General features: G+C 41.2%; 1 protein-coding gene across 2 annotated transcripts in view; it reads right to left on the reverse strand.

The window, feature by feature from the left end:
- The window catches only part of ELOVL2 (ELOVL fatty acid elongase 2), a 69,410-nt gene that overhangs the window by 10,922 nt on the left and 30,744 nt on the right, over window positions 1-27,744 (reverse strand). For both annotated transcript variants that reach the window (XM_025891265.2, XM_073877573.1), the window contains exons 2-4: window positions 12,502-12,565; window positions 7,639-7,826; window positions 3,376-3,453 (exon numbers count right to left, since the gene is read on the reverse strand). In XM_025891265.2, coding sequence (XP_025747050.1) covers window positions 3,376-3,453; window positions 7,639-7,826; window positions 12,502-12,565 — 330 coding nt within the window. The remainder of the gene's footprint in view (window positions 1-3,375; window positions 3,454-7,638; window positions 7,827-12,501; window positions 12,566-27,744) is intronic.

The following is a 27,744-nucleotide window of genomic DNA, read 5'->3' on the forward strand; positions in this document are numbered from 1 at the left end:
AGGGACTGGCCCATCTTTGCTCTGTGCTGAGCACTGAACAGATCACTACTGTTCTTTAATGCTAGGTTTTCACTTTTCCCCTCTCCCTCTAACCTACGTATGTTTTTGTCTCTTAACTGTTACAGGGCCCAGGAGCCGTCTGTACGTAGAAGATTAATTCTTTCGCATCTCCTCCTCAGATTTAAAATCAAGATGCCTCCAGGGTTGTATGAAGTGCTGAATCACTACACTATACACCTGAAACTATTACACCGTATGTTAACTAACTGGAATTTAAATAAAAACTTAAAATCAAATCTTCCTCCTCACTGAAGTGGTGGGTCCAGATTTTGCCCCTTCCCTCCTGAGCCCCTTACGAAGTCTCAGCTACAGGGGGAATACCTGAATGGTGCTGTGGTTTTAGCGCTAACATTGAAACATATGAGGAAAGTGTAACAGAAACTTTGAAGTTAGAATATCATACTCTACTGTCTGCTTCCCAAGAACATAATAAGGTGTGGTGGCTTCCACCCTAATGTTTAAGGGTATAATGGAACTTCACAGACATTAAGCCAAATATAAATGTAAAACAACAACCCCTAGAGAATTGTATGGTATCCCAAAACATGCTGGTCTGTGATAGAAATAAATTAGAAATAAAATGGGTGCCAAAAAAATGGGTGCAGAGAAATCTATATACCTTATTTTGTATTATAGCTTTGAAGATGTTTTTTAAAGACGATTCAAAAATGTACATCTTAATATTAAAGATTTTAATTAAAAGCTTTCTACTATCTTTTTTTTTTAAGATTTTATTTATTTATTTGAGAGAGAGAGAATGAGAGGTAGAGAGCACGAGAGGGAAGAGGGTCAGAGGGAGAAGCAGACTCCCTGATGAGCAGGGAGCCCGATGCGGGACTCGATCCCGGGACTCCAGGATCATGACCTGAGCCAAAGGCAGTCGCTTAACCAACTGAGCCACCCAGGCGCCCAAAGCTTTCTACTATCTAATAAGCAGGTTTTTTGCTATGGAAGTTGTCAAACATCCATAAATGCAAGGAGAGGAAATATAAATTATAGAACCTGTGTATCACTAAGCTTCAAAGTTTTTAATATGATTCAAATTGTTGAATCAATTCTATTTCTAAACATTTTCAGGGGGTGTAGCATATTATAAGCAAATGCAAGCTATCATTTTATCTATAAAAACTACTAACACTTTTTTTTCTTTCAACATAAACACCATGTCATCAGCTAATAAAATTAATGGCTCCTTAATATCTACTAATAGCCTCCTCTGTTTTCAAATCTGTCTCAAAAATGTCTTTTTATAATTGATGTAAATCCGGATGCAAACAAGGTCCAGCTTGCACTGATGTGATATGGTTCTCTGGTCTCCTGATCAGTAACAGTCCCCTTTCCTTTTTCCAGGTCTTTTCCTCACAAAAACTAGATCAGCTGTTGGATAGAATTCCTACTACTATGGATTCCTAGTGCTATTTAACTTGTTTCTCTATCCCCCACATTTTCTATAACTAGCAATTAGAGGCTTGATAGACTGAGATTTAGGGGTTTGGGCAGGAGTACTTTGCCGATGGTTCTGTGTACTTCCTGGTGCATCATACTGGGAGGCACAGAATTCAGGGTGTCTCAGGGACATTCATGGACAGAGAGTTCAGACATTAACAGCCTAGTCCAATCATTATGAAGTTTCTTTCTTTCCTTCCTTTCCTTTTCTTTGTTTCTTTCTTTGAGTGCACGTGCACATGAACGGGGCGGGGGGGGGGGGGGGGGAGAGGCAGAGGGAGAAGCGATGCAGGGCTGGACTTCAGGTCCTTGGGATCATGACCTAAGCCAAAGGCAGACGCTTAACCAACCGAGCCACCCAGATGCCCCCATTATGAAGTTTTTCCATTCACCTTTTTTTTTACCCAACAGTTTTATCACTTATGGATGACTGCTGAACAGAGCCATCATTTCACTAGGACTTGCAAAAGGGTGATCTTCTAATTCTCTTGTTATGCATTTTTCTCTAGAGAAAGAGCTCTTCTCTATTTGGAAATTCACATATGAAAAGCAAAGATAAATCTTTAACTTTTCTTCCCTAGAATGAATTGGTGTTCTAGCAACCTTCAGACGTCAACAATGTGTTTTTTGGTATCATTTTAAGCTCATGGTTTTTAAATAAATGTAATATGTTTCATCAGTAATCTTTTGAATTGTCCCATCTTGAGCACTGGGAGTCCCCTTCAAGGTGGCTCCTAGATCTTTTCGTAATGACCAGAGTAGTCCTGGACAGCCTGCTTGCTTTCTGTCACAAGATGTCCTGGATTCTGCTTATACACTTTTCCCACCCCAAACCGGGAATTGGCCAATTCTCTAAGAACCTTAATCCCTTCTGGTGGAAAATTATATTTAGAAAGCACAATCTGGGTATTCATTGCTCACTGCACTGGGTTGTCAGAAACTAACTAGGCCTTTTCTGGAGATAAGAGCTAAAAAACACATTTGTGTTTAGAATAACGTTAATTCTGGTATTTCCTATTTGACTCTATGATTAATGTTAGAAAAGAGATACTAATAAAAAAGTTAAACTATGTTTAAAATACTAGTTGTAATGATATTAACATATGTACTTACTTTATTCTACATTGTACCTATAACAGTCTCCAAAAAGCAATACTAATATTTTTATTAATAGAAACCAAAAAAATTACAGAATACTGTTAAGATATATCCCCCTAGGGAATTTCAGTCAAAACACTGTTTTTAAGTCCCCTGAAATAATTCTACAGGTGGTTATGTCACCAACTTAATATATGGGTGTATCCATTTATTTTAGTTTCCAAGTTTTGGGAGGAAGGCTACCTTGCTTTCTTTTTAAACTTTATGTAAAACACTTAATGGTTTCAAAATCAAATATGACACAAGGTACATTCAGAGAAGCCCAGCTTCCATCCCTATTCCCCTCTGCCTAGTTCCTTCACCCAAAAGGAGACCACTTTGTTAGGTTTTGGTTTATTCTGCCACTGTTTCTTTTCAAAAACATAAACACACACACACACACACTCCTATCACTTCTTGTACTATACTACAAACACAGTCTGCACGTTGTTTTTGTTTAGAGAATGTCCCAATAATGGCTCTAGCAGTATAGAGATCTTCCTCCTTCCATTTTGCAAAGGGATCCATTTCTGGATGTGCCATGGTTTATTCAGTCAGTCCCCCACTGCTGGATGTTCGGAAAATATTTTTGTTACCAAGCGTTTCTATTAGAACAGGAGGGCTCCCTTTCTTATGTAATCCCAGCCCCATCCTCATATCTGAAAGGAGAAAACCTCCTCTCCTTTTTGAAGAGAAATGGTTGCAGAGGGCAGTCAGCTTCTCAGGACTCACCCGGACATCGGCTTCCCCGGCACTGGCGAGATCTTGACACTGTAAGTTGTAGCCTCCTTCCCAACTGGAGAGAGTAAGCTGCCAAAGAAACAAAGGAGGAAAAGTTAACACTAAAATTTGGAAGAGAATGGAATTTCCTATTCATGTTTCTGATGGGCATCTCCTCAAGGTCTGAGTAGGAACAACCCTGCACTTGAATTTCTCAGTCCTGTCCTCAAACACATGTGATCAAAGGATTTCATTCTTGCTGTTGAAGAGATACCAATGGTTGTATTCCTGATTTGGTATAATTTACTTCTATCCTTTACAGTGGCCCAAAGGAACAGAATTTGGCTACGATTTGAGTAACAAAATATTTCATGTAAGGGATCATCAAGTCCTATGTTTCTACAGGTGAAATGTAGAATTACATGCAAACAACCGAGAAAACCCTAAAAATTTTCTTTAAAGATTTATTTACTTATTTGAGAGAGAGAGTGGGGGAAGGGGCAGAGAGAGAGAATCTCAAGCAGGCTCTCTGCTGAGCACAGAGCCTGACATGGGACTTGATCTCATGACCCTGAGATTATGACCTGAGCCGAAATCAAGAGCCACCCAGTATTATTCAATAATTATTTAATATTACTTAATATTTAATTATTAATACTTTGTACTGGCTTATGCTTATCTTAATTGATCATCTCCATAATTTTATGAAGTACATATTTATTACCATTTTACAGATGTGAAACCAGGGCTCAAAGTTTCTTAAGTCATTTTCTTCATTGTATTTATGCCCCTTGGTAATCAATCATTTGTGTGATTATAAATGATTAATATCTATATCCCTCATGTTGAAAAAACAAAAGGCTCTATAAAGGTCTATGCCTTTTTTGCTCATCTTTGAATCCACGGTTCCTTGCCCAATGCCCAGCACATTGAAGGCACTCAATAAATACATATGAGAAAATGAACTTTTAAAATTCTTTGTGGAAAATTCTGCCAAAGAAGTTCTGTCTTTTCTTTCCTGCTATTATTGCAAAAACTTAAAATTCTAGAATATAAAGCATGTATATAAGGCATTTTCCCCCTTCATCAAATTTTATTTAGGGGAAATTTTTTCTTAATTTATGAGAAAACTTTTAACCTTTCCAACTTCAATAACATGAAGCAGGTAGTCATTTACAATTGCTGAATGAAAAATATCTCTGGATATGAAAAGAAACCTATACATCTGACAAGTCTGACAAGGCCTTTAAAATGTGATGTTTGTGTATATTGTGAAATGATCACCACGATTAGTTAACATATTACATAAACTAAGCAAGGGCCTACTAATTATGGCTGCTTAACAGAGATGTGTAAAGGTATAGCTCTGTTGAAATACAACACAGAGGGATGGCGTGTTAAAACTGAACATTAGAAACAGCTGAACTACTAAAAAAAAACCATTTAGATTGTTTAAAACTACCTGACAATTTAAAATCTAAACAGAATTAAGCAGCTGGAGCTCCTGGGTGGCTCACCCAGTTAAGCGGCCAACTCTTGATTTCAGCTCAGGTCATGATCTCATCAGGGTGGTGGATGGAGGCCTGCTGTCAGGCTCTGCGCTCAACAGGGAGTCGGCGTGAGATTCTCTCTCTCCCGCTGCCCCGCCCCTCCGCAGGCAAGAAAGAAAGAAAGAAAGACAGAAAGACAGAAAGAAAGAAAGACAGAAAGAAAGACAGAAAGACAAGAAAGACAGAAAGACAAGAAAGAAAGAAAGAAAGAAAGAAAGAAAGAAAGAAAGAAAGAAAGAAAGAAAGAAAGAAAGAAAGAAAGACAGAAAGACAGACAGAAAGACAGAAAGAAAGAAAGAAAGAAAGAAAGAAAAAGAAAGAAAGAAAGACAGACAGAAAGAAAGACAGACAGACAGACAGACAGAAAGAAAGAAAGGGAGAGAAGGAGGGAGGGAGGGAGAGAGAGAGAATGAAAATCCTCTAACGGCTTGCCATTTTATTCAGAATAAAAGGCAAATACTTTCCAAGACCCTCCATGAATCTGCCACCTCTCCACCTCACTGTGGATCGTTCCCTCCTCTGTCCAGGATGTTCTAGCTGCACTGCTTCTTTTTATGGTCTTTGAATACCCCGAGTTTGTTCCTGCCTCGAGGCCTTTATGTTTGCTGCTCCTTCTGCATAAACACACTCTCCCCAAATCTTCATATGCTTGATTTTCATCATTCAGTTTCTGCTCAAATATCACATGCTCAGAGAGGCCTTCCTGCCCCACCACCAGCCCACCACTCACCGCTGTACAAGGGAAAGGCTGTGCTGTAGAATCTAGAAGAGAATCTGACACAGTGTAGGAAATCCACATATTTGTTGAAAGAACATTAACAATTTTAGCAGTAACTTCCTGGCCTATGCAAACATCTGAACTGGGCCTAACAAATTAGCAAGGTTAAATCAACCTATCACTCAACTAGTGGCTATTAAATATACCCCAAAATTGTCCAAGACCTTATGCCTGGCCTGGAGGAGGCTACAGTCTCAGGAAACTAGGAGGCAATCAAAAGTAGCGATTTTGAACCAGGAGGTACAGAAGCCTGAGAAGAGCAACAGTGGATAAACAATAGATAAAATTCACAGCAGGGAATGGGCTCAGGGCAGATGTCCTCCCTAAAAAGGAGCAGAAACCATTTACTTGTTCAAACACTAACCTTTTGTTCCTGTTCCTTTAATGGTGATTATGATGCACTTTAACATTTATACAGCATTTTTGTTTTTACTAACTCCTACTGTGTACTAGTCTGTGAGCTTTTCAAGTCCAGAAGTCACGTGTTACTCAGCTTCCTATCTCCTTGGCTTATTAGTACAATTCACAGCACTGAATAGGTGCTCACAGAATGTTGGCCGAACAGAACGGATTAATCCTTTCAGCTCCCTCATGAGTTAAGGAGGACAAGTACCGGATCTCCATTTTAAAGGTAAATTGCCTAAGGGTCAGAAAGCCTAAGTTACTGCTCTCCAATTATAGCGAGAGCAACAGTGACTCCTGAATTCGGGCCTTCTGAATCCAGCAGGTGCTAGAGCTTCCGGTGTAGTGAGATGTTCAGGATGCCCTTCTGACACAGGTGCTGCTTCTGGAAACAATCCAAGGAAGAGAATCTCTCCCTTTGGTTCTTCCCAGAGAAATGAATCCTGTCAATTGCTAGATCCTGCAAGCTCATCTAGTGAAGGGAAACTTACCTACTTGCAAAGCTAACTAGGGATTCCCCTTTCAGAGTGAGGGAAATTAGGAGAAGCGATGTGAGAGGATTGCAGATTGGCTTTCCTGCCCCCAGAGTCCATCGCCGGTCCTCCAATCACAGGGTGGTAGGCATGGAAAGTAACGGTTAGGAACCGTTCTCAGAATGGTGCATACCTGAACAAGGCACTTGATTAAACTCTGGGGAGGATCCAGACGTTAGGCAAGGATCTATGTTCTTTTAGAATTCAAGGACCAGGAAGGCAACTACACTTGTGCCATAATCAGACATTTATAACCAAACACGAATGACTTTATCCCGTTCCCTCAGGTTTCCTCATGTTTTTGTCTTCCCTCCCCCTGAGGTTGCTTGCTGGAGCAGTTTAATTTGGCACTTTTTGATTGTCCTTTGCAGTGGACTGAAACAGCCTTTGGTTTACAGGCAGGGCAACTGTTACTTGTTCTTCTTCTTGCAGAATTACTTGAGTTTGGCACGTTGCAAAGGAATGGGTGATGCGTGATGTAATGGGGCAGCCGGAGCTGGGCTGGAATGTCGGCCCGGCCTCCGTGGTCAGTCCTGAGAAACAGCCCCACCACCGCTGTCGCTGTCACAGGGGTCCCAAAGATGCGGGCAGTGGTCTCGAAGGGACTATGTATTTGTATTTCAAACCAACTGCATTCGATACTTAAGTCAACTTAAAAACTACCCTGTCAGTCATTCAACAGCGATCTAGTCTCTGGCAAATCACGTACGTTTTCCAAGCCTCAGTATTGATCTTTAAAAGGAGAAAATCAGAACATCTGAACTTTAAAGGCCCATTCAGATCTAAATTGTGATTTTAAATTACAGTGAAAGACTAAGGACTGAACGGATGAGAAAAATTCAAGTGAGAAAGACTTCCAAGACTTTCAGAAGGAGTAAGAGCAAACACTGGAACAGTTCTGGAGATCTAAAGAGCGGAGTACTGAGAGCGAGCGCGGACCGCTGTGGCAGGCCAGCTCTGCTCGCCGGCACGCTGCCTCTCTGGCCACCAGCTCTGCGACGCAAATACTTACCTCGACCAACATATACATGGACAGAAGTGTGATTCCAAGATTGTACAAGGTGAGGACACCCTTGAGGGAAAGAGCAGGTCTGTTCTTCATGTATTTGTTACCCAGCCATATGGAAAGCAGATACAGGACAGTAAGAAAAAAGGTGGGAAGGTAAGAATCCAACAGGAGCCATCCTCTGACTCGAGAATCTGAAAAGAAACACATACAGTGAGAATCCTGAAAAGTAGCACTTCTGTTTAGTTATAAAATTTTATCACATATATTTAAAACTTTTTGGGTTTTTTGGTCTTTTTTTTTTTTAACGGGGGTATGCCTGACATACAACATACGAGTTTCAGGTGTACGGCATGATTCAGTATTTACAAATACATCGCAAAACGATCACCAGAGTAGGTCTAGTTAACACCCATCACCTTAGTCACAAAAATGTTTTTTCTTTGGTGAGAACTTTTAAGGCCTACTGTCACGTATATTTTATTTGTACATACCCAATACAACAAGAAAGAGTCCGGCATTGACTAAGCTGGATTTGGGTTACAGTTCCGAAGAACCACCCCATGGGGGTGGGAGTAGTTAAGGAAGGTTTTGTGGAGCAAAGAGAGCTTAGGCTGAACCCGGAGTGACAGGGACAAGTAATTAAGGGGGGAGGTAGTAGTTCTATCTTCGTTGAAACAGTTACGATGTTTATTTACTCCAACTTAATAAATAGGAAGTATTCCTATGTCATTTTGTGGGTGAAAACCAGCTCAGAAAGCCACAGTAACTTGCCAAGACCACACAATAGTGGACAGCAGAGTCGGGATCTGAATTCCCGTCTGATGCCCAGCCCATTACACCTGCTGCTGCCTCCTTTGGGGAAGTTTGGAGTAGGCAGGAGAGAAGGGGTATGGATAGTGTATGCTACCTTCATAAAACCCACACTCTGTGGAGCTCACCGACGACTACTATGCGGTAAACCAGGCTGAGCTTAGAGTTCAGCGGAGCCAGAGCCAAGGGACTGCACAGCAAGTTGGGGAAGCTCAAGACAGTCAAGGCAAAGCCCCGTTGCTGATGAATCAGACGTGTGGGTAGAGATTACAACCGAGGACCTAAACCTGACCATGGACTAGAAGTACAAACAGCCAAGAGGAAGGACCAAGATACACCAAGCGTTCCTTAGTCTGGAGAGTGAAAATGTAAAAATCTAAATAAAATACACAGAATAGTTCTATAATTAGTAACATCTGAAAAGAACTAGAGGCACAAAATGATCTTAGTTCTCTATTCTGCTCTTTTTCATTGTTTACATAAAGAAAATAATTTGGCCCACAATTATAAAAAATAGCACGCCGTGGGATGCCTGGGTGGCTCAGTCGGTTAAGCGGCTGCCTTCGGCTCAGGTCGTGATCCCGGGTCCTGGGATCGAGCCCCACATCGGGCTCCCTGCTCTGCGGGGAGTCTGCTTCTCCCTCTCCCTCTGCTCCTCCCCCCTGCTTGTGCTCGCTGACAAATAAGTTTAAAAAAATAGCATGCTGTTTTTAATCTCTGTAAATAGAGTTGGAAGGAACAGATTTCTGCAGCAGATCATGCCCTTTTCTTCCTGTCTCTGCTCTTCCCACATCTCTGCCCCTCTTTCTGCTCCACTCTACCTACCCTGTGCACCCCGGCTTCCCTCACCCCGCCCCACCGGACAGACAGTACCAAGGAAAGTGCCTTCTCAAGCCCTCACTGTCCCGTCTCCTGTTCTGGAAACCCCTCTGGTTGTGACAGAGGTAACAAGGTAGGAAAGGGGCTCATCTCAGCGTCCATGTGACTAATAGAGATTAACTTTCATAGAACTAGCTGGTAATCACTAGTCATAAAAGTCTGTGCTATGTGCCTGCCACTTCCTAGTGTCCACCTCCATATCTAAATCCTACACACCTCTCAAGACCAGATAAACATCCTGCCTTTTGAAGGGAGCCATTTCCTAGTGCTCTTTCATTAACTACAGCTCCTCATCTGCATAACAATTCTCATTTTATTTTTTTTATAAAGATTTTATTTACTTGTCAGAGAGAAAGGGGGGGGGCGTGGAGACAAGCAGGGGAATGGCAGGCTCAGGGAGAAGCAGGCTCCTCACGTAGCAAGGAGCCCGATGCGGGACTCGATCCCAGGACCCTGGGATCATGACCTGAGCCAAAGGCAGACACTTAACCCACTGAGCCACCCAGGCAACCCACAAGTCTCATTTTAGAATTATTATTATGGCTGTAACTGTTATTACAACTAACATTTACAGAGCACTAAGCCTTTTACATGCATTCACGTATTTAATTCTCAGAGCAATCTAATGATGTAGATGATATTTCTAACGGTTTTACTGAGGTATAATTGATATACCTGCACATATTTAATGTGTACAATTTGATGTGTTTGGACTTAAGCAAACACCCACGATGCCATCACCACAGTCAAGGTAATAGACACATCCACCATATAGGTGATATTATTATCCCCAGTTAAGGCCTGAGAAAAATTGAGGCACAGAGAGTAAAAAAGTTAAATATTTGCCCTAAACTGCTACCCTACCTCCTGTTACAGTGTTATGGATTGAACTCTGTCCCCCAGAAGGTATGTTCAAGTCCTAACTCCTGAGACCTGTGTGACTGTGACCTTACTTGGAAATAGGGTCTTTGCAGGTATGACCAAGTTAAGATGATGTCATACTAGATCAGGTGGGCTCTAGCCCAGTGACGGGTGCCCTATATAACAAGGGGAGATTTGGACACAGGGACACAGGGAGGAGAAGCCATGTGACGATGAAGGCAGAGACTGAGGAGAGACATCTCCAAACCAAGCAATGCCAAAGATTACTGACACCACCAGAAGCTGGGATAGAGGCAGGGAACAGGCTGTTCCCTAGAACCTCAGAGGGAACACGGCCCTTCCAACACCTTGATTTCAGACTTATAGCCTCCAGAACTGTGAGACAATAATCACTGTTGCTTTAAGCCATGGAGCTTGTGGTACTTTGTTACTGTCGCCCTAGAAAACCAGTACACATGGTTTACTTTCTTGCTTTCCAGTTGTTTCGGATGGGGTGGTTTGACCTCCCCCGCCCCACAATATATGCTCTGTGAGAGAGGGCCCAGGCCTTCTACTTCTCCTCTGTCTCACTTATGCATCCACTTAGTTCTGAGTCATTAAATGTAGATCAACTGGTACAATGGGTCAGGCACATATTACAAAACTAACACAGCACCTAAAGTTGTTTGTTTTGTCATGGTCCTGTAAATGTTCACCACATTGGTCAAGCAGAGTAACTGTCCCAACCAAAAGATAGAAATAAATACTTGTAATAAGATTATCTTTGGGACATAAGTGTTAGCTCTGCATCTGTGTCAGATATCTGCCCCCAACAATATTCCTTAATGGTAATATGGAATAAGTAAATACGCAAGAGACGAGGGAACACCCAGAAGTCTATGAGCTGGCCTGCCAGTCAACTTAAGCTTGTGCCACTTTTAGTAAAGGAAAACAGATTCCCGATGGCCCAGATGCTAGATTCCCTGTCATTGTGGAGGTCACCTGATCCAGTTGTCAACAATCTTACAATCTCCTCGCTACAAAAGAACTTTCCATAAAACGGACCAGAGCTGAGTAAACTACTGCAAGCCGATCCTTCTGTGACCCCTCAACCGCAGAATTCCAGATCATGGTGATCTTAGTAAACACAAAGCTCAGGTGAACTCGGGTCGGAGAAACCACTGTTTCACTCTCTAGTGGCAGTGTCAAATAGAAAGCCACAGACACCAAGAAACCCCGCATGCCCAAGTTAGAGCACTGTGCCCTCTGCATGAACCGTTCTCCTTCCCACCCACGAGAACTGTGAGGCAGAGACCAGTCATTAAAGCTTATGAGATACAGATATCCTGCCTACCCCAGAGGATCGTCACAAAGATAAACTGGGGGGAAAAAAGGCTATGTGAAAATTTTTACAAGCTCCATACAGGGGCACCTGGCTGGCTCAGTTAGTGGAGCGGGTGATTCTTGATCTCGGGGTTGTGAGTTTGAGCCCCATGTTGGATGCAGGGATTACTTAAAATCTTTTTTTTTTTTAAAGCTCTATACAATCACAGTATCATTATATTAAAATTATACAAACAGTCATTAATTTAGGATAGCTTGTAAAGCCTATATAGAGACTGAAGTGGTCTAAATCATCTCTACATGATTCTATTTAAAGGTTTTTCAAAGACCGGAAAACCTCCTTTCCCTCCACCCCCTACCCAACAGTGCTGGGGAAATACCCTGTAGAGAACCACAGATTTTCCAGTCTGTGAACCAGCAGGGCTCAAGCGAAAGCATGTTGTTTGGGAAATACTCATTCATCTGCAAGCTGTGTAGGGTGACTACGACGTCCCTGGCGCCCTGACAGGCGCTGGACGGGACGGTGCCCCGCGGTGAGACCCTGGTGACTGGGGACGGTCGAGTGGGCAGGCGCGCAGCCACTCCAGCCACAGCCTGGGCAAAGCGAGCGCGCGCCCCACTGAGATACGCAAGCGCAGAGACTACGGCTGACTGCGCAGGTGCGGAAGGTGGGCGGGGAGGGGCGGCGGCGAGAGCCGAGGAAGGCGCGGAGGGCAGGACGGCGGCGGCTGCGTTGGTAGCCGTGAGGCACCGAAGCGGAGCACCGCACCACGCTCCGTCCCTGCTTGCGGCTCCAGGACTTTCATCCCAGGAAGGTTGAGCAGGAGAACTGAGGCCTTCTGGATGTTCCGGGAGAAGGATATCAAAGGTGAGGGAAGTTAAATCTCTACATGTTGAGCACCATCCTGTTTAAAAGACACCCAGAAGTGACGAAACCGTCTTCGACGCGAAGTCCTCGAGTCGCTTACTTACCTCGAGGTCCAAACATACTGTCCAAAAGAGCATTGATTTCATCATCAAAGGCCTTTAGATGCTCCTGAAAAGATAAAGAAAAAATGACTGAAGTGGGGTTTTGGGGGAAACTCTCAAAACAGACCACTACCAACAGAACAGTGGCCAGAATCTCCCAGTCCTAGCTTCAGGGATTTCGGCTATAAAGACTTTAGGAAAATGGACGAGTTAAATGCAGCCTCACCCTTCACGAGCTTGTGTGGATTTGGAAGGAAACAATTCCTTTTTCCTTTCCTTAGGCAACAGGAGTTCTGGAAAACAGGCTTGGTACATTTAAACACTGAAGGGTTATTGGCCTTAATTTCATTTCCCCCTAAAATGCTTTGAGGCATAAGCTTTCCCATAAGCAACGTCTATTGTTGCAATTAACAGAAGTTGTGTGCAAACAACAGGGAGGGTCTATACCTACAGGATATAATGTAATTGTTAAATGAAAATTCAGCTGAGTTGTATTTTACAAAGCTGAATCTAAAGCTTTAATTAAAGGGGACTTATTTTTCATAACCTTCATATTTTGTTTTCAAAACGTTTCTATACATGAATATGTATTTAATATCACAGTAAGCAGTGTCACTAGGGTATATCAGATTATTACTGCCACTTTAAGTGGATTTGGGTTGGGATAGGAGAATTTCTGCTAAGAATCTTATGGTTGCAGTGTTCCTAGGAAAGGGATCTTTGAAGAGGAGTTTGGGGCCAGTGGATCGGTGAGCTGAGTGTGACAGCCCCCAGGACGTTCATCTAGAACACTCTGTATAATCAACAGTGGGAGTGCAGTCAAAGCATCTCATTCTCAAAGAAAGTATAAGTGCCAAAGAGGAGAACTGAGTTACTGGCATCTGAAAAGGATCTGTACTTTTGGTGATTGGCACCTACCATTTAGACCTATTTCTTTTTTTTTTTTTAAGATTTTATTTATTTATTTGTCAGAGAAAGAGACAGCAAGAGAGGAAACACAAGCAGGGGAGCGGGAGAGGGAGAAGCAGGCTTCTCACCATGCAGGGCTCGATCCCAGGACCCTGGGATCATGACCTGAGCCGAAGGCAGACACTTAACGACTGAGCCACCCAGGTGCCCCCGTTTAGAACTGTTTGTTGTTTGTGACTTTGATCCTGAGAAAATTTCAAGGAAACTTAGATCTTTGGGGACTTTAGGAAGCTTGAGAGAGTGGATGAGGATTAGTGGCTGACATTTGTTAGCACCTACACCTGCTGGCCATGTATCAGGACCTTTATTATTTCGTTGTAGCTCTATAAAAAGTATCTGGGCTAAACCAAGCATGAAAGTTTTTATCCAGTGTTTTGGTTTCTATGAAGGACATCTTGGGAGACCTCTAGACTTGAGAAAGGTCACCTACCTCACATGTCAGTGTGACAGAGTAAGTTTGTGTTGCCATTAGAAAAGAGCAGATCAATCCTGAGGCCTCTCATTCTTGAGCAAAGAATGTTAACTTCACTGATGAACCCACCCTCATAACAAATTACCAATGAAATCTTCCTTTCATTGCCACATCCACCCACACACCCACACATGTTTAAACTTTTTCAGTCTGTCTGCTATGGTCCAAAATCCATTTTCTCACATCTGTAGGTCTAAGAAAACTCTAAAGGTTACAAAGCTTGTATTAGTTCTATAATATTGCAGAAATTTAGTAACAGTGGAATACCAGAAATAAAAGAGAGTGGAAGATATGGAGAGAGAGCAGAGTGGAAAAACTGAATAACAAAGGGCATTCCACACCATTACCCTGGTAACAAAACCAGAGGACACTATAAAAACAGAACAAAATAACACAACAACAACAAAAAACCCCAGAGGCCAGTATCTGATGAACATAGACACAAAAATCCTCAATGGAATATTAGCAATCGATTCCAACAACACGTTAAAAAGGATCAAGTGGGGTTTATTCCAGAGATGCACGGGTGGTTCAATATTTGCAAATCAATCTGATATATCCCATTAACAAGAGGAAGAATAAAAACCATATGATCATCTCAATAGGTGTCGAAAAAGCATTTGACAAAATACAACATCCATTCATGAAGAAGGCTCTCAACAAAGTGGGTTCAGAGGGTCCATACCTTAACATAATAGGGGCTGTATCTGAAAACCCCCCTAGGAGCTAACATCATACTTGGCAGTGAAAAGCTGAAAGCTTTTCCTCTAAGATCAGGAACAAGACAAAGATGTGCACTCTCACCACATTTATTCAGTATGGTTCTGTGAAGTTGTAGCTGCAGGAATCAGGCAAGAAAAAGCAGCAAAAGGCATCCAAATTGGTAAGGAAGAAGTAAAACTGTCACTATTTGCAGATGACATGATGCTACAGATGGAAAATCCTAAAGACGCCACCAAAATCTATTAAAATGGATAAATAAATCCAGTAAAGTTGCAAGATACAAAATTAACATACAGAAATCTGTTGCATTTCTATACACTAATAACGAAGTAGCAGAAAGAGAAATCTAAAAAACAATCCCATTTACAGTTGCACCAAAAAGAATAAAATACCTAGAAATAAATTTAACCAAGGAGGTGAAAAGACTTATTCTCTGAAAACTTTAATAAGACAACTGATGAAAGTTGGTAAGACACTGATAAACTGGTGACACAAACAAATGGAAAGATACACCATGCTCGTGGATTAGGAGAATTAATATTGTTAAAATGTCTATACTACCCAGAGCAATCTACAGATCAATGCAATCACGATCAAAATACCTTTAGTGTTTTTCACAGAAATAGAATAAATACTGAAATTTGTATGGAACCACAAAAGACCTCAAACAGCCAAAGTAATTTTAAGAACAAAGCTAGAGTAAACTAAACTCAAAATGGATTAAAGACCTAAATGTGAGACCTGAAATCATAAAACTCCTAAAAGAAAACACAGGCAGTAATCTCTTGGGCATTGCCCTTAGCAATATATTTATGGATCTGTCTCCTTAGGCAAGGGAAACAAAGCAAAACTACTGGGACTATACTAAAATGAAAGGATTTTGCACAGCAAAAGAAACCATCAACAAAACAAAAAGACAATCTACTGAATGGGAGAAGATATTTTCAAATGATATATCTAGTAAGGAGTTAATACCCAAAATATATGAAGAATTCATACAACTCCCTACCCAAAAACAAATACTCCAATTTAAAAATGGGCAGAGGATGTCAATAGACATTATTCCAAAGAAGATATACAGATGGCCAAAAGACACGTGAAAAGATGTTCAACATCACTGTCAGGGAAAACCAACTGAAAACATAAGGAGATATCACCTCACACCTGTCAGATGGCTAGTATCAAAAAGACAAAAAATAACAAGTTTTGGTAAGGATGTGGAGAAAAGGGAACCCTCATGCACTGTTCATGGGAAACTAAATTGGTGCAACGACTGTGAAAAACAGTATGGAGATTCCCCCCGAAGTTAAAACTGAAATAGCACAGGATCCAGTAATCCCATTACTGGGCATCTACCCAAAGAAAACAAAAACACTAATTTGAAAAGATACATGCACCCCTATGTTTATTGCAGTATTATTTACAATAGCCAAGTTATGGAAGCAACCCAACTGTTTATCAACACATGAGTGGATCAAGAAGATGTGGTGTATATATGCAATGGATTATCATGCAGCCATAAAACAGAGAGATCGTGTCATCTGCAACAACATGGATGGACCTAGAGGATATTATGCTAAGTGAAAGAAGTCTGACAGAGAAAGACAAATACCATATAATTTCACTTGTATGTGGAATCTAAAACACGAAAAAAGAAAATGGACTTCTTAAATACAGAGAACAAACTGGTGGTTGCCAGAGGGAAGGCAGGTGGGGGGATGGGCAAAATATACAGGATAAAGAGGTACAAACTCCCAGTTATAAAAGAAATAAGTCACAGGGATGAAAAGTACAGCATAGGGGATACAGTCAATAATATTGTAATAACGTTGTATGGTGACAGATGGTGACTACATTTATCATGGTTAGCACTGAGTAATGTATAGAATCAATACATTGTACACTCATATAACACTGTATCTAAATTATACTTCAATAAATAAAAAAGAAGGGACATTCCAGTCTTTCAGTTATTAATGTATTGATTCATTAACCAATTTTCTGAACATTACTATGTGCCAGCACTATGTTAGATGCTGAAATACGAAGTCCAATGAGACATGGTACTCATCTTTACACAGGATACTGACAAGTAAATCAATAATTACAATATTAATGTCTTAAATATGAGAGAAGCTTCAGGCATGTACTGTTAAGAACAGAGAGGAAGAAAATATTCAGCCATAGGACAAAAGGGACTCAGAAGCTTACAAATTGTGAAAGTGACACATACAGAGAAAGGCAAACAGCAAACAACTGAGTAGGAAGAGATACACAGAACTGCCACAATGACAGAGGACCCTGCGGCGGGGGGGGGGGCGCTTAAGGTGAGTTTTTAAAGATGGTTATTTGGACAGATGAGAAGAGGGCAACAGAACTGCCCTTACACCTCGGCAAGAGGAATGTTGTCCTGAACCCCATACTAGCCATGCCGTGGCTGTGCAGCTCTACACAGGAAATCCTAGGAACCAAGGAAGACGCCCATCCATGGCCATGGCTTCCTCTCCAGACTGTGATCCAAATTCCCCAGGCCACATAATTCTCTGCCAAACAATTCTCCATCCCCATGTCTAGAACAACTTCAGGGATTTCCCCTTGCCCACATAGTAAAGTCCATGTTCCAGAACTTTATTTTTATTTATTTTATTGAAGTACAAGTGACACACAATGTTACATTGGTTTCAGACATACAACATAGTGATCTGACAACTCTGTAAGCTATGCTGTGCTCCCCACAAGTGCAGCTACCATCTGTCCCCATACAGTGCTGTTACAATGTCACCGTAATGCTACGTGTCCATGCTGTTACAGGACCACTGACAATATTCCCCGTGTGCTATCTTTCAAGCCCATGACTTCTTCGTTCCAGAACCGTAAGCTTGTATCTCCTACTCCCCTTCATCCATTTGGCCCTTCCCCTCCCCCACCTCCCCTCTGGCAACCATCAGTTTGTTCTCTGTGGTTCTGTTTCTGCTTTTGTTTTTTAGATTCCACATCTAAGTGAAATCATATGGTATTTGTCTTTCTCCGTCAGACTTCTTTCACTTAGCATAACACCCTCTAGGTCTATCCATGTTGTCACAAATGGCAAGATCTCATTTTTTATGGCTGAATAGTATTCCACTGTAGATATATACCACATCTTCTTTATCCATTCATACATTGATGGACACTTGGGCTGCTTCCATATCTTGGCCATTGTTAATAGTGGTGCAATAAGCAGAGGGGTGCATATATCTTTTTGAATTAGTGTTTTTGTTTTCTTTGGGTAACCATCCAGTGGAATATTCCATGACTAAGTTTAATTTATGGCTGTGTATAACAATGGCTGAAGGATAGAAAGATCAGAAGCAAGTGGAGCTTTATTTGTGTATCCCTGCTTGCTTACCACAGCTACTAAGAATGTAAAATGGAGCAACCACGTTGAAAAATAGTTTAGCAGTTTGGTAAAAACATCAATATTCACCTACCATATGATCCAGCATACTACTTCTAGGTGTATTTACCCAAGAAAAAGTAAAGCATGTATGCTTGCAAAGACTTTTATACAAATATTCATGGAAGCTTTATTTGTAATAGCTAAAAAAATGGAAACCTTCCAAATGTCCATCAACAGGTGAATGGATAAATTGTGGCGTATCTGTACAATGAAATACTACTCAACAAAATAAAAGAACTATTGATGCACACACAACACAGATGGATCTCAAAATTACGAAGAAGCTAGACTGAGAGAGAACACACTGTGTTTCCATTTACATGAAATTCTAGGAAATATAAACATATGTGACAGAAAGCAAATCAGTGGTTGCTTGGGGACTGCAAGGTCGAACAGTATATCCTTCAAAAATGAAGGTGAAATAAGACCATTTTCATGTGATGCCACAGTGAGAGAGTTTGTAGCCAGCAGAAGTGTGCTACAATGTAAACTGAAGATGTTCTTTGTGCCAAGGGAAATGATTCTATACAGAAAGGATTTACAGAAAATCATCAAGAGCACTAGAAACAGATCTTTCTAATGGACGAGCCGGAACTCAGAGCAAGCTAGCCTCCACCCACCTCATGACATGCACTGCACCTGCCATCCTCACTCCTCACACCATGCTCATCTCTACCAGAGGGGCAGGGCTGCACAACACCCAGATGATGTCCTGCCCCTGCTCCTTGTTCTACTGCCACTAGGAAGACCACCACTTGGAGGCAGTGGTGACCCATCCGAGGCAAACCCACTGGGCTGACTCCTTACACAAAGCTGAGATGGTCTTCCTGGCTCTGTGCCATGCAGCTCGCAGTGCTGGTCGACAGGCTGGCCAGGCGCTCCGGCCTCAGCTACCTTTTTCTGAGAGTACTTGGAAACAGGAGAGCCATGAAAAGCATACCTACTTTTTAAGCCAGCACAGTGCTGACTGGGCCTCGCACCCCCTCCCAGCTATGCTGGCTGGAGCTCAGCTCCTTCCTCCCTTTCCCTTCCTCTCTTCCCTCCCTCATGCCTTCACTCCTTCTTCTTCATGCCCCTTCCTTTATTTATGTTTTAGGCGTTTTGGGGGTTTTAGCATTTATCAATCATGGGCATTGTATTGTATAATGCGGTGATTCAAGATCTTGGTGTTTGTCCTATTTTGTTGATACAGTTTTATAGAACATTTTAAGGACACTTATTTGATCAGAATAGTTATTTCCCACTACCAACTCTTTCCTCACTTCTTTTTAAAATGAGCAAAAGTCATTACGGTCATGAGACAGACTGTTGAGTTTGTAAGACGACACGGTATCCAAATCTTTGCCTTAAAAAAAAAATTTTTTTTTCAGAGAAAACGAAATCCGAAGCATTTGATAATGGCAGGTCAGGAAATGGGATCCAACCAGCTCAGGAATACATCCTTCTTAGACTAACCAGATACAACTCTGAAACCTTCCTGGGACCCTCAGGGTCAAGGCTGAGTTGTACAGAACTGAGAGGGAGATGGCATCTCCTTCCAGAAGACAAGGGACACAAAGCGGAGTACTGTCTCACAGCGACACCTCTGTTTTGCTCCCAAGGCTCCAGATGGCTGCCTAACGTTGACCCTTCTTTTGGTGACCCCTGAGGGATGGTTCTTAGCCAGTCTCTCGTGTGTCTGAAGAATCGGAATGTGTTTACATTTGTGAACCAAACTAGAAAGTTTAGAGAATGGCTAGAAGTAGACATATGAAATTCTCTGGCTTTCGTGCAGCTGACTTCCCATAAGGTGTACTTATGCGTATTTTACACGAATTTGCAAACCCACTCACCATCTACCTCCCAGCACGGTGCCCTGGAGGGAGCAGCTGAGGACACAAAATAGGTAGGGAATTCTCACTCATTTAGAGGAACTCTGAATTGTTACTGTCTGTCTTACAGAGTAATTTTCACGAGACTGAAACCATCTAGGTCAGGTATTGAAGCATCTGGGGGGACGTATTTCGTTACCACAACTGAAAAGAAATATAAATGAACCATAACAATGAGTAATGATAACAGCACCTGTTTACCAAACACCGGTATGCTAGGCATGGGATATATATTATCTAGGATTTTCACAACAGTCCTGCAAGTTGCATATTTTTCACAGTTTACAGACGTGGAAATTGAGACCGTGAGCTCATGACTGGCTGCTGTGTGAAGTGTGAACGAAGTTCAGTAACAATCTGTGTCTTTTATCCCTTCCGAGTGAAAGGTTTCAGAGCTGGGGTGGCAGAGGTAGGGCTCTTTGTAGAGCTCCCACTTACGTCTGCTATGCTGCAGCACATCTCAGAACAGTAAGGGGACCAAAAAAAGAGGGGTTGATTTTAGCTACATCCTGGGGAGCCCTGAGGCTGCAGGGCAGCTTCCCTCAATTAAGGAGAAGAAAGGTTTATTTAGAACAGATCACTGCAGTTTTGTTTGCTACGTTCTGTTTTCCCCCACATGGCTCTTTATCTCATTTCACTCAGTGTCTGGTCAAAGGGAAACTCCTCCTCCAGCGCTTTCCGGATCCATCTCTCATGGGCCTAATTACAAAGGGAAGAGGAAAGCGTTTGCCTTGTGGTGTCCTGATCTGTGATGCAGAATCTCTGTCTCCTTACCTGCTCTGTTTTTCCTGGATAGCACTTATTATACAAACTTTCACTGGCTAGTTTATTGTCTGGCCCTTCCAATAGGTCTCCAATAGGCCACTTTATCCCCAGTTCTAAGAACAATGCCTGGTGCATAGCTACTGCGTAATAATTAGTGAATGAATTAATGAAACTCTCATTGTTCTCAATCTTTACAGGATTCACCTGATACTTAAATTTTATATTACTTTGCATTCCTACCTAGATTTTCATACGTGTGATGTGGTTTCCAGTACATTGCATAAGATCCTTAACCCTCTTAACACCGGATATGTCATCAGGGTGTACTGGACCCAATTTTTTGAATTTCTTTTTCAGACGATTCTTTCTTCCAAAAAACAAAGAAAAAAAACCTGTATATTTTTAAAGTAGAATAAAACTCATTCTATTTTGCATTTAACATGAGTCCTGTGGACTCTTTTATAAATCTAAGATACGTTGTGGGATCTTAGTGATTTTCTATTTTCTATATTTTAAAACATCTTGTTATTTAATCATCCCAGAAATTATCTCATTACTACTCAGGCATTTAAATTTGTGCTAAGAAAAGAAAAAAAACTATGAAAATGTAAGAATGACGGAACTGCCTAGAAGGACAATGAAATAATCACAAGTCATCACTAATGCACTGTCCTTCATTTTTATTATTCTATCCAAGGAAAGGCATCGTGCTTTAAGATAATATAAAAGAAATTTAGTGGCCCCTTTATAGCTTTTTAAAGCTCTCACTGAACACACTTGAAGGTTCCAGAATTTTTCATGCTCTTAAACTTTAATTATCATACAAATTGCCTGAGGATCTTGCTAAAGTACAAGTTTTCATTAACTTGGTCTGGGACGGGGCCCAAACATCTGCATTTCTACCAAACTCCTGGGTGAGGTTGATGCTACTGGTCCACAGACCACACTTTGAGTAGCAAGGATTTAGACCATGGTCTCTTGAAACTTATGTGGAATATAATCAAGGAATTAACTATGCACTTTTATCATAAAAATACCAAGTTGTTGCTTACTTTCTACAAATCTACCAAGTATTTTATTACATATACTACTCTATGAAATTCAAACTTATTTTATACTAATTATATCACCACTCACTTCACAGGAATTTAGTAATTAACGCTACAAACTCAGTATCCACAGTATTCCAGACAGAAATGAAATCACTGCTTCAGTTGTATTTTTCCTTATATTTGCTGTATTGGAATATGGTATTCTGAAAGTGCCTACTCAGGGAGCCGTGCAGAAGGACTGGTGGCCTCTTCTGATGAGATTGTTTCTATTAAGGTATCATGAGATTGCATTCACACGCTGCGCCAGCAGCACTTGTCAACAAACATTATCAGGTGATTTTCATGTTAATTGCTGTCAAATTCAAACCTTATCCATCCTACACTTATACAACTCATTTTTTTTTTTTTTACTTAAATGGGATTTTAAGCTTTTGTTCTTTTTGAATTTATCTTTTTCATTTCAGCCCCAACTTTGTGCTCTGTTAAGATTATCCAAATTCCGGTCTTCCTGGGAAAACGGTGGAGTACAAGGACCCTAAGCTCACCTCATCCCATGGATACAAGTAGATAAACAACCACATCCACGTAAATAACCCAGAAAATGACCCAAAGACTGGCAGAACAGACTCTCCACAGCTAAATGTAGAGAAGAGGCCACATTAGGAAGGGCCGAAACACAGTCGGGAACAAAACTGACCCATGAGACTGTCCTTGGGAGGAAGGGAGAGGAGCAGCTCCCACACCAGGCACCCCAGACACAGGGGCCCCACGCTGGGAAGACAAATCTCCATAACATTTGGCTTTGAAAACCAGAGAGACTTAACTTCATGAGTTCTTACAATCAGTGGGGCTTAACACCTGGAACTTCTAAGTCAGCTGGCTGGCTCTGGGAGAGCCAGAGTATGAGAGGAAACTGAGTTTTTAACCTTAAAAAGACAGCACAACAGACAGCCCACAGAGCTACAGTGTAGAAGCAGCAGTTTGAAGACCCCTGGGATATATGGGAGGGAGATTTGTATTCTCCTCTCAGAGTGTGTGCTGGACAGGCCGGGATCTTTTTTTTTTTAAGATTTTACTTATTTATTTGACCCAGAGAGAGTGACAGCGAGAGAGAGAGAGAGAGAGAGAGAGAAAGCACAAACAGGGGGAATGGCAAGCAGGGGAGAAGCAGACTCCCCGCTGAGCAAGAAGACCGATGTGGGGCTTGATCCCAGGACCCTGGGATCATGACCTGAGCCGAATGCAGCCGCTTAACTGACTGAGCCACCCAGGTGCCCCCAGGCAAGATCTTTAGGAGACTTCTCCAAGAACAAATGAGCTGGCAGGTGCCATTTCCCTCCCCCACCCACTCATTCTCCTGTGAACCTGACCCCTCCAATATGCCCTGGACCAGAACCCATCCAAAGTGGTGCCACAAACCTGGCAATGTGAAGCAGCCCCACCAGGGCCCAGCAGCACTCCAAAGTGACGCCTACACTGGGGTAAGGGAAGATAGCCACACACCCCTGCCCTACTGCAGCCCCAGCCATGGGCTGGGGGCAGACATCTGGTCTGCCTGCAGGCCCTGGCCACATACAAAAGCTTTTCAGGGAGAGCACCCCGCAGTTTGGTGCCACTGCATCCTGGGCCTGTGCCTGGTTTGACTCAACTCAAGCCCAGCGTGGCCCCAGACGGGCTCACTAACAACACAGGGACTAAACCCTGCCCATGGCAGGCAAAGAGAGCCATTAAATAACTAGACTGAAGACAAATGAGGCTCAGTCACAACAGCAGGGTGCACACAACACACGAGACATCCCTGAAGGGCCAGGTTCTGATAAATGGGACACAGCACTGCAGGGCACTACAGGACCTCTTCTTCATAAGGCCTCTACTTTCCAGAGCAGAAGACATAGCTGACTTTCCTAACACGTAGAAACAGACACAAGGAATTAGACAAAATGAGACAGAGGAATATGTCCCTATGAAAGAACAGGACAAAATCACAGCAAAGGAGCTAATAAACAAAACAGAGATTAAGTAATATGCTTAATAAAGCATTTAAAGTATTGGTGGATACTCCCCAGGCTTGAGAAAAGAGTGGAGGATTTCAGTGAGACCCTCACCAAAGAGAGAAAACATAAAAAAGAACCAGAGATAAAGATCTCAATAAATGAAATTAAAAATACACTAGATGGAATAAATAGAGGAAGCAAAACAATGGATCAGCAACCGGGAGGAGAGAGTAATGGAAAGCAATCAAGTTGAACAAGGGAATAAAAAGAATAACAAATGAGAACACATGAAGGGAACTCAGCAACACCATCAAGTGTAACAACATTCACATTATAGGGACCCAAGAAGGAGGAGAGAGGAAAAGGGGCAGAAAATTTATTTGAAGAAAAAATAGCTGAAAACTTCCCAAATATGTGGAAGGAAACAAACATCCAGGTCCAGGAGGCATAGAGAGCCCCCCCACTAACAAAATCAACCCAAGGAGGTCCACACCAAGACACAGTAGTAATTAAAATGGCAAAAAGTAGTGACAGAGAATTCTTATTTTTTAATGGGAAGTTAAGTTTTTTGCAAGGGTAAAATAATATAGCTTTCTATTTGGGGCTAAAGAACACTTTAAAAGATCTATATTTTTTATTTTAAGGTTTGTTTTTTAAGGTTTTTTTTTTTTTTTTTTTTTTAAAGTGCCCGGTGCTTATCACAAGTGCACTCCTTAAACCCCATCACCTATTTCACCCATCCTCCCACGCACTTCCTTTCTGGTGACATTAGTTCTTTATAGTAAGAGTCCATTTCTTGGTTTGTCTCTTTTTTTTCCTTTTTTTTTCTTAAATTTCACATGAGTGAAATCATACGGTATTTGTCTTTCTCTGACTTACTTCCCTTAGCATTATACACTCCAACTCCATCCGTGTTGTTGCAAGTGGCAAGACTGCATTCTTTTTATGGCTGACTCATATTCCATTGTCTGTATATCACAACTTCTTTATGCATTCATCTATGGAGGGACACTTGGGATGTTTCCATAATTTGGCAATTGTAAATAATACTGCTATACACTTGGAGGTGTATGTATCCCTTTAAGTTAGTGTTTCTGTATTCTTTGGGCAGATCCCCAGTAGTGCAATTGCTGGATCATAGGGTAGTTGTTTTTAGTTTGTTTTTTTTTTTCCCTAGAGAGAGTACACATGTGTTGGGGGGTGAGGAGGGGTGGGCAGAGGAAGAGGGAGAGAGAATCCTAAGCAGGCTCCATGCTCAGTGCAGACTCTGACATTGGGCTTGATCTCACGACCCTGTGATCATGACCTGGGCCAAAATCAAGAGTTGGATGCTTAACTGACTGAGCCACCTAGGCACTCCTCATAGGGTAGTTCCATTTTAACTTTCTGAGGCAACCCATTCTGTTTTCCACAGTGGCTGCACCAGTTTGCATTTCCATCAATAGTGCAAGAGGGTGACAGAGAATTTTAAATTTTTTTAAAGATTTACTTATTTGAGAGAGAGAGAGAGCATGAGCAGGGGGGAAGGAACAGAGGGAGAGGGAGAAGCAGATTACCCACTGAGCAGGGAGCCCGACGCAGGGCTCGATCCCATGACCCTGAGATCATGACCTGGGCTGAGGGCAGACACTTAACCAACTGAGCAACCCAGGTGCCCCAGGAGAGAATTTTAAAAGCAGTAAGAAAAAAGTTACGTACAAGGGAAACCACAAGAGTCCAAAATATTTGGGATGAAGCAAAAACTGTTCTAAGAGGGAAGTTTAGAGCAATACAGGCTCACCTTAAGAGGCAAGAAAAATGTCAAATAAGAACCTAACTTTACACCTAAAAAAGCTATAAAAAGAACAAAACTCCAAACCAGTAAAAGGAAAGAAATAATAAAGATTAGAGCAGAAACAAAATAGAAACTAAAAAAAAAAAAAATACAAAGCAATAGAACAGATCAATGAAATCACGAGCTGGTTCTCTGAAGAGATCAATAAAATTGATAACCTTTTAGCCAGACTCATCAAAAAAAAAAAAAAAAAGGTGGGGGGATGGAGGACTCAAATAAAATCAGAAATAAGACAAAATAATAACTGACACCACAGAAATACAAGGATTATTAGAGAATATTCGGAAAATTTATATGCCAACAAATTGGACAACCTAGAAGAAATAAATTCCTAGAAACAGATCACCTCCCAAAACTGAATCAAGAAGAAGTAGAAAATCTGAACAAATTACTACTGCAATTTCACTGCTGGTATTCAGGAAAAAAAAAAAAATCCCTACAAACAAAAGTCCAAGACCAGATGACTTCATAGGTGAATTTTGCCAGACATTTAAAGAATAGTTAATACCTCTTCTTCCCAAACTATTCCAAAAACAGAAGAGGAAGGAAAGCCTCCAAGTTCATTCTATAAGGCCAGCACTACCTTTACACCAAAACCAGATAAAAACACTACCAAAAAAAAAAAGAATTACAGGCCAATATCTCTGATGAACACAGATGCAAAAATCCTCAACAAAATATTAGCAAACCAATTCCAAAAACATTAAAAAAACCATTCACCACAATCAAGTGGGATTTGTTCCTGGGTTGCAATGGTTCAATATTCATAAATCAAATATGATATATCGCATCAACAAGAGAAAGGATAAATACCATTTGATCGTTTCAATAGATGCAGAATAATGATTAACCCTTAACAAAATAGGTTTAGAGGGAACATACCTCAACATAGTAAAGGCCATATATGAAAAACTGAAAGCTTTTCTCCTAGATCAAGAACAAGACAAGCGTGTCCACTTTCACCACTTTTATCCAACATAGTACTGAAGTCCTAGCCACAGCAATCAGAGAAGAAACAAAAGGTATCCAAATTGGTAAAGAAGAGGTAACATGTTCACTATTTGCAGTTGTCATGATACTAGATACAGAAAACCCTACAGACCCCACGAAACAACTATTAGAACTGATAAGTGAATTCAGTAAAGTTGCAGGATACAAAATCAATATACGGAAGAAATTTGTTGCATTTCTATACACTAACAGCAAATTAGCAGAAAGAGAAATTAAGAAAACAATCTCATTTATAATTTCACTAAAAATAATAAAATACCTAGAAATAAACATAACCAAGGAGATGAAAGACCTGTACTCTGAAAACTAGAGAACAATGATAAGAGAAACTGAAGATGAAACAAATTAATGGAAAGCTATTCCATGCTCATGGATTGGAAGAACAAATTCTGTTAAAATGTCCGTACTATCCAGAGTAATCTACAGGTTTAAAGAATCTCTATCAAAATACCAATAGTTATTTTTCACAGAACTAGAACAAATAATCCTAAATTTTGCATGGAAACACAGAAGACCCCCAAAGAGCCAAAGCAATCTTGAAAAAGTATGGTCCTAACACAGAAAGAGACATATAGATCAATGGAACAGAATAGAGAGCCCAGAAATAAACCTATGATTATATGGTCAGTTAATTTAAGAAAAAAGAGGCAAGAATATGCAAAGGGAAAAAGACAGTCTCTTCAACAACTTGTGGTGGGAAAACTGGACAGCTACATGCAAAAGAATGAAAGTAGACCACTTTCCTATGCCATAAACAAGAATACACTAAAATTGGATAAAAACCTAAATGTGAGACCTGAAATCATAAAAGAGCCCTTGGCAGTAATTTCTCTGACATCAGCCATAGCAGTATTTTTCTAGATAGGTCTCCTAAGGCAAGGGAAACAAAGGCAAAAATAAACTACTGGGAATACACAAAAATAAAAAGCTTTTGCATAGCAAAGGACAATAAACAAAACAAAAAGAATCTATTGAATGGCAGAAGATATTTGCAAATGATGTACTTGACAAGGGGTTAATATCTAAAATACACGAATAACTTCTACAACTCCACACCAAAAAAAAAAAAAAAATCCAATTGGAAAATAGGCAGAAGACATGAACAGACATTTTCCA

This window comes from Callorhinus ursinus, unplaced genomic scaffold (assembly GCF_003265705.2).
Source record: "Callorhinus ursinus isolate GAN/ISIS: 27379988/994484 unplaced genomic scaffold, GSC_fseal_2.0 scaffold26, whole genome shotgun sequence".
NCBI classification, from domain to species: domain Eukaryota; kingdom Metazoa; phylum Chordata; class Mammalia; order Carnivora; family Otariidae; genus Callorhinus; species Callorhinus ursinus.